At 36.1% G+C, this 14,650-nt stretch overlaps 1 protein-coding gene across 21 annotated transcripts in view; it reads right to left on the bottom strand.

Annotated features, from left to right (window-relative positions):
* Nucleotides 1–14,650, bottom strand: part of fnbp1b (formin binding protein 1b) — an 83,266-nt gene that overhangs the window by 47,150 nt on the left and 21,466 nt on the right. The window contains exon 1 of one of the 21 annotated variants that reach the window (XM_083565121.1): nt 1,823–2,051. The exons of the other annotated variants lie outside the window; for them this stretch is intronic. Within the exon in view, the coding sequence (XP_083421247.1) occupies nt 1,823–1,864 (42 nt within the window). The 5' untranslated portion in view covers nt 1,865–2,051. Of the gene's footprint in view, nt 1–1,822; nt 2,052–14,650 lie in introns of those variants that run through there. 21 annotated transcript variants of the gene reach the window in all.

Genomic DNA, 14,650 nt, shown 5'->3' on the forward strand with positions numbered 1-14,650 from the left:
AATAGTTTGGTCTTCAATGTCTTGTCAGGTTGAATAATACACTGGGGTGTTTCTTTCCTCATTGTGGTTTATTTGGAAATATAAGTGCACAGAAATCACATTTGAGAGTCTGACGCTGTATTGACCTGACTATTTTCGTGTATGGTTACAGCAAAAATTGTGTATAAATTGAATGCAGATGTGAGATGCTAAACTGGTGTAAATATTTTGTTATTTGCTTATAATTGCTGCTCTTTTAAGACCTACATGCCCACTTCATTTATTGACCGTATGTGCATTGTGAAATCAAACCAACTCATGACTGAAGGCTAAAAGCACAAATTTCATTATGCTCTGATTTAAAATTCCAGACAAAATACTAAATTGTATGTAAATACTATTGGCATCCAAGAGTATCAGAAAATAAAATAAAATATTACTCTGACATTATATGTTTAGGGTTAGTGTGTAGTCAAAGAAGTAAACAAATATTTGTAATTATTATTATATCACTGTTAATTAGGTTGGTATTACAATACTGAAAAGATGAGTGCATGTAGAGAGAAAAAATACTTTTGTGTGTACTTTGGGTCTAAGTGTATAATGAATAACATTTTGTATTCTTTCATTCTTGACCAAAATATCTTAACCTGATACTTAAAGACATTCCTATGGTTATATGCATCAGGGTATAACAGTTTGCCAACATACTGCCAGCTAAACAGTAATGTTGCAATAATAAAACTATTTTCAAGGATGCATTCATTTTGTGTCATCACATCCCCACCCCCTCCATTTTCTCACTAATCCCATTTCCCATCAGTTTTCTCCTATCATAATACAACTTCCAGTGGAGAAGGGTAAAGGCTAACACCCTGCCAAGACATGCTGCAAGTCAACCGTATATTTTTATGTTGCGGCACTTGCAGGAAGGTGCTATGTGCTTTTCAGCTTAATTTAACTCATTCCTAAGATTAGACAGTGTTACTGTAAAGTCAGATGGCATTTTTGCCAATTTTGTTCCCTAGGTAGCCAGTGTCGCGAAATGTAGCTAGTTCGAGATATAAAATATAGAGTAGAATAACAAAATTGATTACTAAAAATTAATACAATTAAATTACTGAGGCATTATTGTCATGTGGATAGTTTAGGCACTTACCTGTTTACTTGGTAACCTTCTAAGATTTAACATAGAATGTCTGTAACTGATATAAGAATTTACTAATTAACTCATAATTGTGGTCCGAATGGTCTAAAAAGCATGATGTCATTGCAACAACATTCTACTTTAATGCATAATACTCAGTCAAATGTTAATATAAAAGTCAGATAAACACATTTTGCATGTTGCATGATGCCTTATTCATGATGTTTAAATTAGTAGAGTCTGATTACAGCTAAATATATGAACAACCAACTACATAAGGTTTTAAATATGCCAATGATCCCCTATTATATTGTAAACATATGATGCTGAGCAAAAATATAATTAACTTCACCTTATTTTCAGGTAATCTTAATTGTAATCACCATAGTAAGAAAAAAAACTCCCATCAAGACAGTTCACCCAGTTAAATTTTGTCACTGGTCAACCTCATATCATGTCATCATAAACTTCATCCAAAGAAACAGACTTTTAATAAAGCATTATACTGCATCTAAAACTCAGTAATTCCTTCACGAGTACCTTTATCTACATACCATTGTTTTTCTGACAAAAAGAATTAAGAAAAAATAACACCTGAAATGCGACTTTCCACAATGTTTAATCTTTTACTAATCAGCAGTATAAATTACAGTTCGGGATTACTAAGAATTTGAATCAACATAAAGCTAGGTTCACCTTGGTGTTGCTCCAGCATCCACCCATCTTCTCCTCCACCATCTCCAAGATCAGTCCCAAGTTCCACTCAGTCACAATACTGTACCTCACTTATAAAGTCCCTTTCTATTGCTAGAATCATCTCAAACACATGATAAAGTGCATCACAAAATGTAATAAAGTTCACCCACTCCGTCAGTGCACAGGAGGACAGGAAGGAAAGAGCTACAGATATATGTGTGTGCATGTGTGTGTAGACACAGGATGTGTATGCGGGCTGACGCTCTAAAACCCTGCATGTGCATTGGTGTTACTTGTTCGTTTTTGTTAGGCTCTCCAAATGTTTCCTGTAAAAAATGAGAATGAAATGTAATGCACCTATATATATTTAAACATGTATGCTTATTGTTTAATTCTGTGGCTTTTAGGTCATCTATGTATTAGCCAGCCTTATTACAACATATATACATTACAAGTAGATGAACACCTAGCCATACAGAAAAGGCTGACCTTATTCATACTGATCATTTTTGGGATCAACTATAACACCAATATTTAATAGTAAAGAGGGACTAGGATCTGGACTTCGGAGTAATGGTCAATTATTCACAGACTTTTCGCCATATAATATAAGTTATCAATGTCTTTTTGGAGATAAAATGTTAACTCAAGTCAGCTACAACATCTGTTCAATTAATATTACGTAAACTAACCATGTAAAAAAAAGATACAGCATTCACTTTTTTAAACTTGTAGATAATTAAATGAGTCATTTTAAGGGAAATAGTAGCCTAAACATTTCAATTTGTTTCTGCTCCACATTTCCATATACACCTCTTATTAAATTTAGTTTGCTTTGAATAAAAGCACCAATCAGGTGAAGATGCCGTTTTTGGTTATTATTCTAACAATGAAAATAATGAGAGATGGTAACAAACGGAAACAATAATTTAATAATATCTTCTACCTACCTACCTACACACATACACATACACATGCACACGCACGCACACACACACACACACACACACACACACACACACACAGTTGCTTCGGTACATCAATTGGGTCTGCCTAGTGCAGTCCACGTAAAATCCACTGGGAATACAGGAAACATCTGGAGCCACATAATCTCTCTCTCTCCCTCTCTCTCCTTTTTATGCACGGACACACACACACACACACACACACACACACACACACAAACACACACACACACACTCACACACACAAACACACACGCAAAGGTTTCCACTTACCCTATTTTACTGTCACACGGCAACTATATTCTTTGCCTCTATTAATCTAAAAAAATGTAATATTTTTCTCACAGAATTTCCAAAGAAATTTCTTCCACCCATGTGATTGTTATGTAAGTCACAGCTTCGTCAACTACAGGTACACTACCACATCACCCTGGAAAGAAAATATATTTGGCCAGCATTAATTAATTAATGTGTTTTTTCCTCAGTGTAATCACATAAGTTTGTCCTATACAAGTCCTATACAGTACAATATGTCACAAGACAAAGTAATGTGCCTCACAGCTAGTTTATGAATCTAACTTTCTACTTAATTAAGTAGCTTCATTTCTTTATGATAAATAGTTTTACCTTGATGGATTCATTAGGTTTTAAGATTATTGATAAGCTAATAAACTTTCAAGCAATGAGAAATATAGTTTATATGTTTGTTGTATACAAATACACAATGTTCTGAAGGACACAAATGCTGTCTAAAAGCAATTAATTGAAGGATTAATTTTCAGTTTAGCATTGACTTCTTTTAGAAGGATGTGACCTCTGATGTAGCAAGTTAATTATAGACACTTCACCATTATGATCAACAGTGAAGTTTTAGATGCTTGCCAATACTGTGTTTGCGTGCTCAATTTACTGCTCTCTAGTCCTTTTTTACTCATACGTCATATGACATATCATTTACATTAAAAGTTTTCCTTTTTCAGACATGAAAAAAGAACTGGCTAAACACTGCATAGCATGAGCTATGGTTCCCTTTCAGCAACTCTAGCTGCATCCACAACGGCTTGGGAACGCTTCCACGCTCTGAATCACGTGTATAATCCGTCCAATGGAAACGTGTATAATCCGTCAATGGAAAGTTCTCACAGGCGGGGTGACTATTTAGTCCCAAAGAAGAATTGTACTCCAACGATATGGCACTAAAAGAACATGGTTATAGGTCGGTTCCCCAGGTTGAAGAGACGCTAGCCAGCTATCTCTCCCTGGGTTTTCGCATCGTCTCTCAAGACCACGACATTGCCCACCAAGCCTCTGCAAAATACATTTGGCGCTGGTGGGTAAAGCTTACGCCTCAGCCGGGCAAGCCGCTGCATGCCTGCACACCAGGGGGAGTTGCAGGTGTATTAAGCTGACAAGAGTTAGACGTGCCGTCGTATACACGTCGCATACACGTCGTATGCCGTGAGATGGCGTCTGTTCAGTGTACGGTGAGATCAGCACCGATTAGTTTCAGTTAACTGCCCGGATTGATCAGTGCTGCTTAAGGAACAGTTCGCCAACAGTTTGCCACCCTCAAAGTCTACACGTCCGCCATTTTGGCATAATCATGCCCCTGTGGCAGGGCAATCACTGGGCAGAGACCCGGGATTTGCAGGCCCTTTCCTTGGCCCCTCTTTTCTGGAGTTTACACCAGGCATGGCCAGTGCTTTCTTGTACCCTGGAACGGGTTACATTTCTAAGGTTGCCTTGGTCATCCCACGACCTGTTAGATATTGGATATTGTGTATACATAGCACATGTGAGTCTGGAAGTGAAAGTGTCCAATATAATACAGTAATAAAAAATATATTATGTTTAATGCTATTGAATATTACAAGACACATTTATGAAGATTAGCTAGAGTATTTAATAAACCCGAAGTTTGTAATGTCTATGCACTCAGCCTCAGAGTAAATGAGACAATTCTATGATGTCCTCTTTATGTATTAGTGGTACTGTCCCATAACAGATTTACATTATTCCATACACTACACATATCTGCTTGTGGTCTTTACAAAAGAAGAAGCAAAGGGGCCTTTTACTGATTTATCTTTGTATACTGTTTTGATCTGTTGGAGCTTCTACCAGTTGAGCTGCTAGTACTAGTTAGCTAAATGACAGCTATGAAGGTACAGTTGTATGCAAAAGTTTAGGAACCCCTGACAATGTCCATGATTTTCATTTTTAAATATTTGGGTTTTGGATCAGCAATTTCATTTAGATCTATCAAATAAATGATGACACTGGATATTTCAACAAGACAACGACCCAAAACACTGCTCAAAACCTACTCAGGCATTTATGCAGAGGAACAAGTACAATGTTCTGAAATGGCCATGCTACTCCCCAGACCTGAAAGTCATTGAACATCTGTGGGTTGATTTGAAGCGGGCTGTCCATGTTAGGCAACCATCAAACCTAACTGAACTGGAGATGTTTTGTAAGGAGGAATGGTCCAAAATACATTCATCCAGAATTCAGACACTTATTACAGGCTATAGGAAGCATCTAGAGAGTTATTTCTGCCAAAGGAGGCTCTACTAAATATTGATGTGATTTTTTTTGTTGGGGTGCCCAAATTTATGCACCTGTCTAATTTCGTTTTGATGCATATTGCGCATTTTCTGTTAATCCAATAAACCTTCACTACTGAAATATAACTGTGTCCTTCAGTTATTTGATAGATCAAAATGAATTTGCTGATCCAAACACCAAAATATTTATAAATGAAAATTATGGACATTGTCAGGGGTTCCTAAATGTTTGCATACAACTGTAGTTAGACCTAGCTAGCTTTACATTTCTACAAAAAATTGTTTTACAGTATCTATAACAATTTAAAAAAACAACAAAGCAATACTAGTAGTTCTGACTGACAAATGTCATAATTGTAAACAATGTAGACATATTTCAACATTTATTTCACAACATTTTAAATACATTTTAACAGAGGCCAGGCTTTTGAGCTGAGGTTGCAATTTGTAATTCCCTGCACACAACCAATAAAATACACCCAAAACAACCCCTCAGCTTAAAATTTTAACTCATCAACTTAGGCTAGTCTTCTAAACCATCAGTTCCTTCCTCTTTAACAGAGTGATGTCAAATCAACAAGGTTGGTCTTTTAATCTGCGCCTTTTTATTGGCTGATAGGGTGCTTGTAATAAGATGTGAGTGATGTGGCATACTCAAAATTGTATTTAACTTATATAATCTCTATTGCTTTTTATTAATTTATTCAAAGAGTTTTTATTTTAACTCAGAAGTGTATATTATACACAGTACAAAAATGTATGTGGCAGTACAATCAGCTTCTTTTTAAGATGAATAACTTTGCAGGTTGTTTTTATAGCCCTTATCTGAAAGGTATAATAATGTAAATGAAATAATACATGAATAAGAACAATAATCATATCACCCACTCTGTGTGTAGTGCCATTTATAGCCAGAAGAGGCAATAAAAGGCCGACATCTCAAACAAATCTGATCAGAGACCTAACACATTGTTGAGCTGTAATGAAATACTATATATATATATATATATATATATATATATATATATATATATATATATATATATATATATATATATATATATATATATATATATATAATACATGTAATGTTATACTATACAGTGAGGAAAATAAGTATTTGAACACCCTGCTATTTTGCAAGTTCTCCCACTTAGAAATCATGGAGGGGTCTGAAATTGTCATCGTAGGTGCATGTCCACTGTGAGAGACATAATCTAAAAAAAAAATCCAGAAATAACAATGTATTATTTTTTAACTATTTATTTGTATGATACAGCTGCAAATAAGTATTTGAACACCTGTCTATCAGCTAGAATTCTGACCCTCAAAGACCTGTAAGTCTACCTTTAAAATGTCCACCTCCACTACATTTATTATCCTAAATTAGATGCACCTGTTTGAGGTCATTAGCTGCATTTGAACACCTGGGAAAGTCAATGTTAATATTTGGAACAGTAGCCTTTGTTTGCAATCACAGAGGTCAAATGTTTCCTGTAGTTTTTCACCAGGTTTGCACACACTGCAGGAGGGATTTTGGCCCACTCCTCCATACAGATCTTCTCTAGATCAGTCAGGTTTCTGGCCTGTCGCTGAGAAACACGGAGTTTGTGCTCCCTCCAAAGATTCTCTATTGGGTTTTGGTCTGGAGACTGGCTAGGCCACGCCAGAACCTTGATATGCTTCTTACAGAGCCACTCCTTGGTTATCCTGGCTGTGTGCTTCTGGTCATTGTCATGTTGAAAGACCCAGCCTCGACCCATCTTCAATGCTCTTACTGAGGGAAGGAGGTTGTTCCTCAAAATCTCGCAATACATGGCCCCAGTCATCCTCTCCTTAATACAGTGCAGTCGCCCTGTCCCATGTGCAGAAAAACACCCCCAAAGCATGATGCTACCACCCCTATGCTTCACAGTAGGGATGGTGTTCTTGGGATGGTACCCATCATTCTTCTTCCTCCAAACACGTTTAGTGGAATTATGACCCAAAAGTTCTATTTTGGTCTCATCTGACCACATGACTTTCACCCATGACTCCTCTGGATCATCCAAATGGTCATTGGCAAACTTAAGGCGTGCCTGGACATGTGCTGGTTTAAGCAGGGGGAACCTTCCATGCCATGCATGATTTCAAACCCTGACGTCTTAGTGTATTACCAACAGTAACCTTGGAAACGGTGGTCCCAGCTCTTTTCAGGTCATTGACCAGCTCCTCCCGAGGTGAGATCTTGCATGGAGCCCCAGTCCTAGGGAGGTTGACAGTCATGTTTAGCTTCTTCCATTTTCTAATGATTGCTCCAACAGTGGACCTTTTTTCACCAAGCTGTTTGGCAAATTCCCCGTAGCCCTTTCCAGCCTTGTGAAGGTGTACAATTTTGTCTCTAGTGTCTTTGGACAGCTCTTTGGTCTTGGCCATGTTAGTAGTTGGATTCTTACTGATTGTATGGGGTGGACAGGTGTCTTTATGCAGCTAATGACCTCAAACAGGTGCATCTAATTTAGGATAATAAATGTAGTGGAGGTGGACATTTTAAAGGCAGACTAACAGGTCTTTGAGGGTCAGAATTCTAGCTGATAGACAGGTGTTCAAATACTTATTTGCAGCTTTATCATACAAATAAATAGTTTAAAAATCATACATTGTGATTTCTGGATTTTTTTTTTTAGATTATGTCTCTCACAGTGGACATGCACCTACGATGACAATTTCAGACCCCTCCATGATTTCTAAGTGGGAGAACTTGCAAAATAGCAGGGTGTTCAAATACTTATTTTCCTCACTGTATATATATATATATACAATGTAACTAGAATTTTTAAGAGAATACTTTCAATGCACTTTATGTGTTTTAAAAGTCATGTCATCATGCTTAAACTTCTTCATTTGTGTTGCATGCTAAAGGGTGAAATACACAACAGTAAAAGAGACATTTCATAGCATTTCTGCCTCACAGCAGTTCAGTCCTGAGCTCCGGTCACTAGAATAATGGAATTTCTTTTCTCTTCTGTGTTTCCATCAGGCACTCTAGTTTCTTCATATTTTAACAGAATAAATCAGTTACATTTTCAAAATTGTTTCCTTTTTTAATGTTCACATCCAAGGTAATTGAAGTATATTTTTTTTTACTTTAGATGCTAATTGAATTCTTTTTCTTGATGTCTTAAATAAAACAGTAAAAGAGGATATTTACTTTAAAACCTTAATAAGTTTTCACTTTCCTGACATTTTATGTTGATCCTTGACTACTCTATTTAAAAAATTTAAGAGTATTAATCATATTGAAGAAGAATATACAAGAATGATGTTTTATGTGTTGCAATAGAATTCATTAGTGAATTCACTAAGAAAGTTATTCAGTATTTGGAAATTACTAATTTGCATGTATTAATCCAGAAAAAGGGTATGATCTTACTAAAGTATATGACTTGGAAATCAGTAATATGTATTAATTAACACAATAAAAAGTAGCCTACACACACACGCACGCACGCACGCACGCACTCACACACACACACACACACACACACACACACACACACACACACACACACACACACACACACACACACACACAGTACCTTGAGTATGAAAAGACTTCCTCAGAAAGTCAGAAAAAGATTTCCTGTTTGCGCACCTTAGTAGTTATTAAAAGCTCCTCACAGTCACTGTGTCTTTTGCAGCTCAGTGTTTTTGATGCTATTGCTTTTTGGCAATTTATGTTTATTTCAGAGACAAATATTAGTGTGTGTGTGTGTGTGTGTGTGTGTGTGTGTGTGTGTGTGTGTGTGTGTGTGTGTGTGTGTGTGTTTCAGTAACACAGCCTCTTTGTATTATGGAATGTACCAGAACAATGCTACTGTAACCTCTTAGGCAGACCCACACACACACACACACACACACACACACACACACACACACACACACACACACACACACACACACTCATAACAAGACCTTTGCATACACACAGTTCTTTCACTCATATTCTCTCCCACCCAATACAAGGCATTTTCAGTCCTTGGGTGAAGCGCGAACACACACACACACACACACACACACACACACACACACACACACACACACACACACACACACACAGACACATACACACACACTCACAGTATCATAATGAGCTTTTGTAGTTCTTTACAGCACTTATGCCATGTTTATAAAGTCAAGGACAGCTCTTAACCTTGTTTTTTTTTGTTTCTATATCTGTAATTCCATCTGTCTTTTTTTTTCTTCATTGATATCCACAATATACTGATTGTGTACTGTAGGAATTGCCAAACTGCATTATGTTTCTGGGTAGACAGAAGCCCTTAAGTGTCTATATGAGCATTTATATAACAAGGGTGTGACAATAGAATCATTCCATTTCCAAATGGAAACCAGTAATGAAAACCAATGAAAATTAGAAACCATTTCATTGTTAAGAAGTACGCATGGCATTATGGGAGGCAGAACAAAGCGATTTTTAAATACAGAATAAAAACATCTTCAATTGATCTTCACATTGTACATCTGAGAAAGCTTTGAACTTCCACCAAACCCCACTGCGTTCGGTGAAGTGGTTTGAACTCAATATAACATGAAGATATTTCTTCATCAACCATCACACACTGAGAACAGCTGTTCACTTTTCGAGTTACATTCACACAGACACAGACACAGACACACAGACACACACACACACACACACACACACACACACACACACACACACACACACACACACACACACCTCACAGTTGGCTGACAAACACATATTTATAGTAGTGCATGATTCCAGAAATGCAGGACTGACAGTGTAGTAAATGTGTTATCCGTAAGAGTGTGTGTACTTGAGTTTGGCATAGACATATCATATGCTGTGTTAAAAGTATGTATGCAGATGATGTTTACATTCATGTGTTATTAATTCAATTATTTACCCGTATTCAGTAAACACATTATCCTGCTGAGAGTCCCTGGAACACTGGGCACAGAGCAGCAATAGACAGAAGTACATTGCAGAAATATAATGTCCAATAAATAATAATATTACTACTAATAATAATGCATAAAAATAAAGCTCAAAATGAAGACATACAGCACTAATTTAAGGATTTATTCTAACTCTCATATGCACTCTTTTTGTCACAAAAATTTGTGCAAAATTTTTTTTAAACTCTACTTTTAAAGAAGTTTCATGACTGGTAATTACTTGTTTTTCTGTTGCTGATGGAGCCACAGTGCTCTGGTGAAACTGTAATTGTTTACTGACTGTTGTATGCAATCCTGAAATACAGCATCTTGCAAAAATCTTGCTTTATTTTAAGAAACTGATTGTCAGGTTTGGCAGAGACAGCAGGCTCAGACATCAATTTAAAGCCTGTGCAGACCTTTAAACAAAATACAGAAACAACTTTTGTATTCGAATTTGCATAAAGCTATTTGTTCACTCATTTCATTTTCATAACCACTTTATCCTGGTCTGAATCCTATTCCAGAAACACTCAGTATGAGCCTGAAATACATCATGGATGTGCCACGGATGCAGGGCAACCTAAAACAATGCAGCTCAGCATATGATTAAGAGAGCGTCCACTGTCCTAAAGACTAAGCTATAAGTATCTGACTGTTAAGCAAGACAAATGACGCCCTGCTGAAAAAAAAGGCACACCTTTTACACTTTTTTTCCCTCTATTGCTTTGGAGCATTTCTCAAATCATCCTTAATATTTGCAAACCAGTAAGTGCATTCTCAAAACAATTAGTACAAACAGCACAACACATTGCACATTGTTCAGCTTAACTGTTCAATTCTGTAATTCTTTACATTCTTTGAGACAATGTCTGTTGTGAAAAGCGCTATCGAAATAAACTTGACTTGACTTGACATTGAATTTCTTGCAAAAGCCTGTAATTATCTCAAAATACTTAGTTCATCTCTCAAAAGTAAGTGTTTGTGTCAATGATCATACCATCAGTATAACAAGTCCTTTTGTCATTGTTAAAAATAAATAAATAGTCAAAATGTTTAGTCATGGTGTCAGTATGACAGTCCACACCTTTAGTATTTCCACTTATATACTATGGTTTGGATCAGAATTATTAAAATTTTTTCTCCATTGTTTTGGAGAACTACTCAGATCAGAAATTAAATTCTCAAAACTACTTGTTCCACCTCAACATCATGGAGTCACTTGTGCACATCATAAAAGCATTTCATGTTGCTTTGATCAAAAGTGGATAAAAAAATTGGTACATTCGTTTAATTGATTGTGCACAATTGGCTGCTGTTTACTACATTATCAGTTGTTTATTGCATGTTAATTAAAATATATTATACTAGTTTCACCTGAATAGTATGAATTTGGAATGACAGATTCTGACAACTGGTTTAACCATTTTACATGGAGGTACATTTGGGGTTACCCCAAAATCATCTCGGAATCAGTTCATTGCATAAGACGTTAAATGTAAAATGGTTAACCAGCTAAATTTCTATTAGACTTTTATATTTATTTTTTTGTGAATATGTTTTGAATTGATAAATTGTGAATACAGTAATTTCCGGACTATAAAGCGCACCCACATATAAGCCGCACCCACTGAATTTTACAAATATTTTTATTTTTAACATAAATAAGCCCCACCTGTCTATAAGCCGCATTAGTGTCTACACTAATGTACTTTACACAGGCTTTAACGAAAGACACATTACACACGGTGTAACGGGTGAAATATGTTGCGCTTCCTTAAGGAGCATTACGGTATTTTGGGAATAGCATGCCACTGCATAATCCGGTATTACTGCCTGTGTGTAAGACTGAGGATTATGTCCTTATTATTTTCTGATGCTCATTGCTAAGTTTCTTTGACTAACCCATAACGCTGTTGCCAAGAAAAAAAAAAAGCACGAGTTTTGGAAACCTGTCTGTGCTTATATGATTTCTGTTGCAACTGGAGTTAGCGAGCTCTCCCTTCACCCTGACTCAACGCGTTACAACGGCTTGTATCTAAACAGTAGCCTACCAAGTAAGTCATTGTTCACTGTCTTCCTCCTTCATTTCACAACTATTTCTCTCGGGAGTTTTTCACATCGTCGTGCATTTAAAAAAAACGTTTTTTCTCCCGATGCTGTGCAGCTCAGAACACAGGTGAGGTGCGTTTTTTCGTTTCCGTTCGGAAATTTTATTGGTCTAATGTTATGGGGTTCAGTTTCTTGGCTTGAAGTTTGTGAAACCAGGAAAAACCCAGGAAAAATTAATAAATTAGCCGCTTCGTTGTTTAAGCCGCGGGGTTCAAAAACGTGGGGAAAAAGTAGTGGCTTATAGTCCGAAAAATACAGTATGTCCTGAATGTCACTAATGAAGGGAAGTTTAGGGAATTAGATCAACTAAAATTCAACTACTTCTCTAAAATAGGTCAAAGGTGAATCTCGTGAACCTTCGATTGGCGACAGGGCAAAACACAGAATTACAATTTCTGAAAATGGATGAACAACCAGGAAATAAGGGGACACAATTATAGTACAGAAAAAAGTTAATCTTGTCTGGTCTTTTGCAATAAAAATAAATCAAATATGCAATCATATAAATAAATTCATGCTGTCGAAATTTATATATGCCATACAGAAGAAATTCAGCCTTGTGAATATTCATAGTTTATATCAGGAAATACTGAAACAGAGAGATGAACTAAGGATTTTGAAAAAGTACAGGCTTTTGCAAGAAATCCAATGTGTTGTGCTGTTTGTACAAATTGTTTTTAAAATGCAGTTAAATATTAAGGATGATTCAAGAAATGCTCCAAAGCATCTGAGAAAAACTGTAAAAATGCACAAGGATCAAAATCTTCTGTATGGCAGATATGAACTTCAACAGCACAGATTAATATATTTGATTGCATATTTGATATATATTGATTGCAAGGGACTGGACAGGATTTACACTTTCACTGTACTAGTGTTCACAGTGTTGACTACGTGATGTGAAGGTTGAACAAGTAAGTGAAGAAGTGAAATTCTTCAAAGCAACTGAGAAAAACTGTAATAAAACATACTGTACCACACACACATATGCTATGGTAAACTAATAACATTTTAATATAATAGGCTAGGTAAAAAAAGAACAAATCCATATAAAAACTGCAAACCCTTAACGCTCTAAATGTCTACTATGTCTACTAATCCATGGCTAGGTGTGCAATATAAAATTTTGATGCATGACATGGTTGCCTCTGCCATAGATTATCCCACTTATAACATGGTCATTTGGCAGCACTGGCAATCTAATGCTGTCATTGATGTTTGCCATGAAAACTTTACGAGGAACGATAAAAAATAAAAAAGATATTTCAGCAGATTTAGAATTCTGTCTGCACTTAATTATAGACAGAGATAAAGTAGTGTGATAAGATTTCTTAGAATAAATCATGAAGTTAGAGTTTAAAGGTATAATTTAACATTATCTTTTCTATTTTGTTAAAAAATTCATAAATTAGCCGCTTCGTTGTTTAAGCTGCGGGGTTTAAAATGTGGGAAAAAAGTAGCGGCTTATAGTCCGAAAAATACAGTAATCTAAATACAATGCTGAACACAGGTAACTCAAATTAAGCTTAATATTTTTCCCTTGGGTGAAAACAGTTAATAATAATACTATCGATTTATTTTACGGGCAGAGTTACATCCAGAGTTGTGCTCTTGCAGTATATAAATGAACCATCACATTTTCTTGCTATGATGAACCCTTTACTTATCTGCTGTGTTAACATATTTTTGTTGTTAGAGAAAAACATTGCAATCATTTATGCATGAACAACAAGTCGTCCAAGTTCCTCACAATAACTGCATTTTATATTTTATTTAAAATGAATCCCTCCATGTACAGATTAATTACTGAAAGCTTAAAGTAAAACAACATTAATCACACACTACAGCTCTAATAATAACAACTGTGTGTAAAATACAGTTCCAGCTGTTAGCAGCATGCCGAGCATGTGTGTGTTTGTATGTGTGTGTGCTTGCTGTGATGATGAAGCTCTAGGCCAGACTGATACATGAAAATATACACAGCATGTGTGGCATGTGTGGCATGTATTAAACTGAACCTAGTATACACACACACACACACACACACACACACACACACACACACACACACACACACACACACACACAAACACAAAGTCCTTATCTGTGTTTATTTTTACTTTTCCTATAAATGTGCTAACACTATGTAACTAAAATACAGCGTATACATATAACAGTGATATATATATCTAGGGGCATTTTTTTTACTGGAGAAA

The sequence above is a fragment of the Silurus aristotelis genome, assembly GCF_946808225.1.
Source record: "Silurus aristotelis genome assembly, chromosome: 16".
In the NCBI taxonomy this organism is placed as follows: domain Eukaryota; kingdom Metazoa; phylum Chordata; class Actinopteri; order Siluriformes; family Siluridae; genus Silurus; species Silurus aristotelis.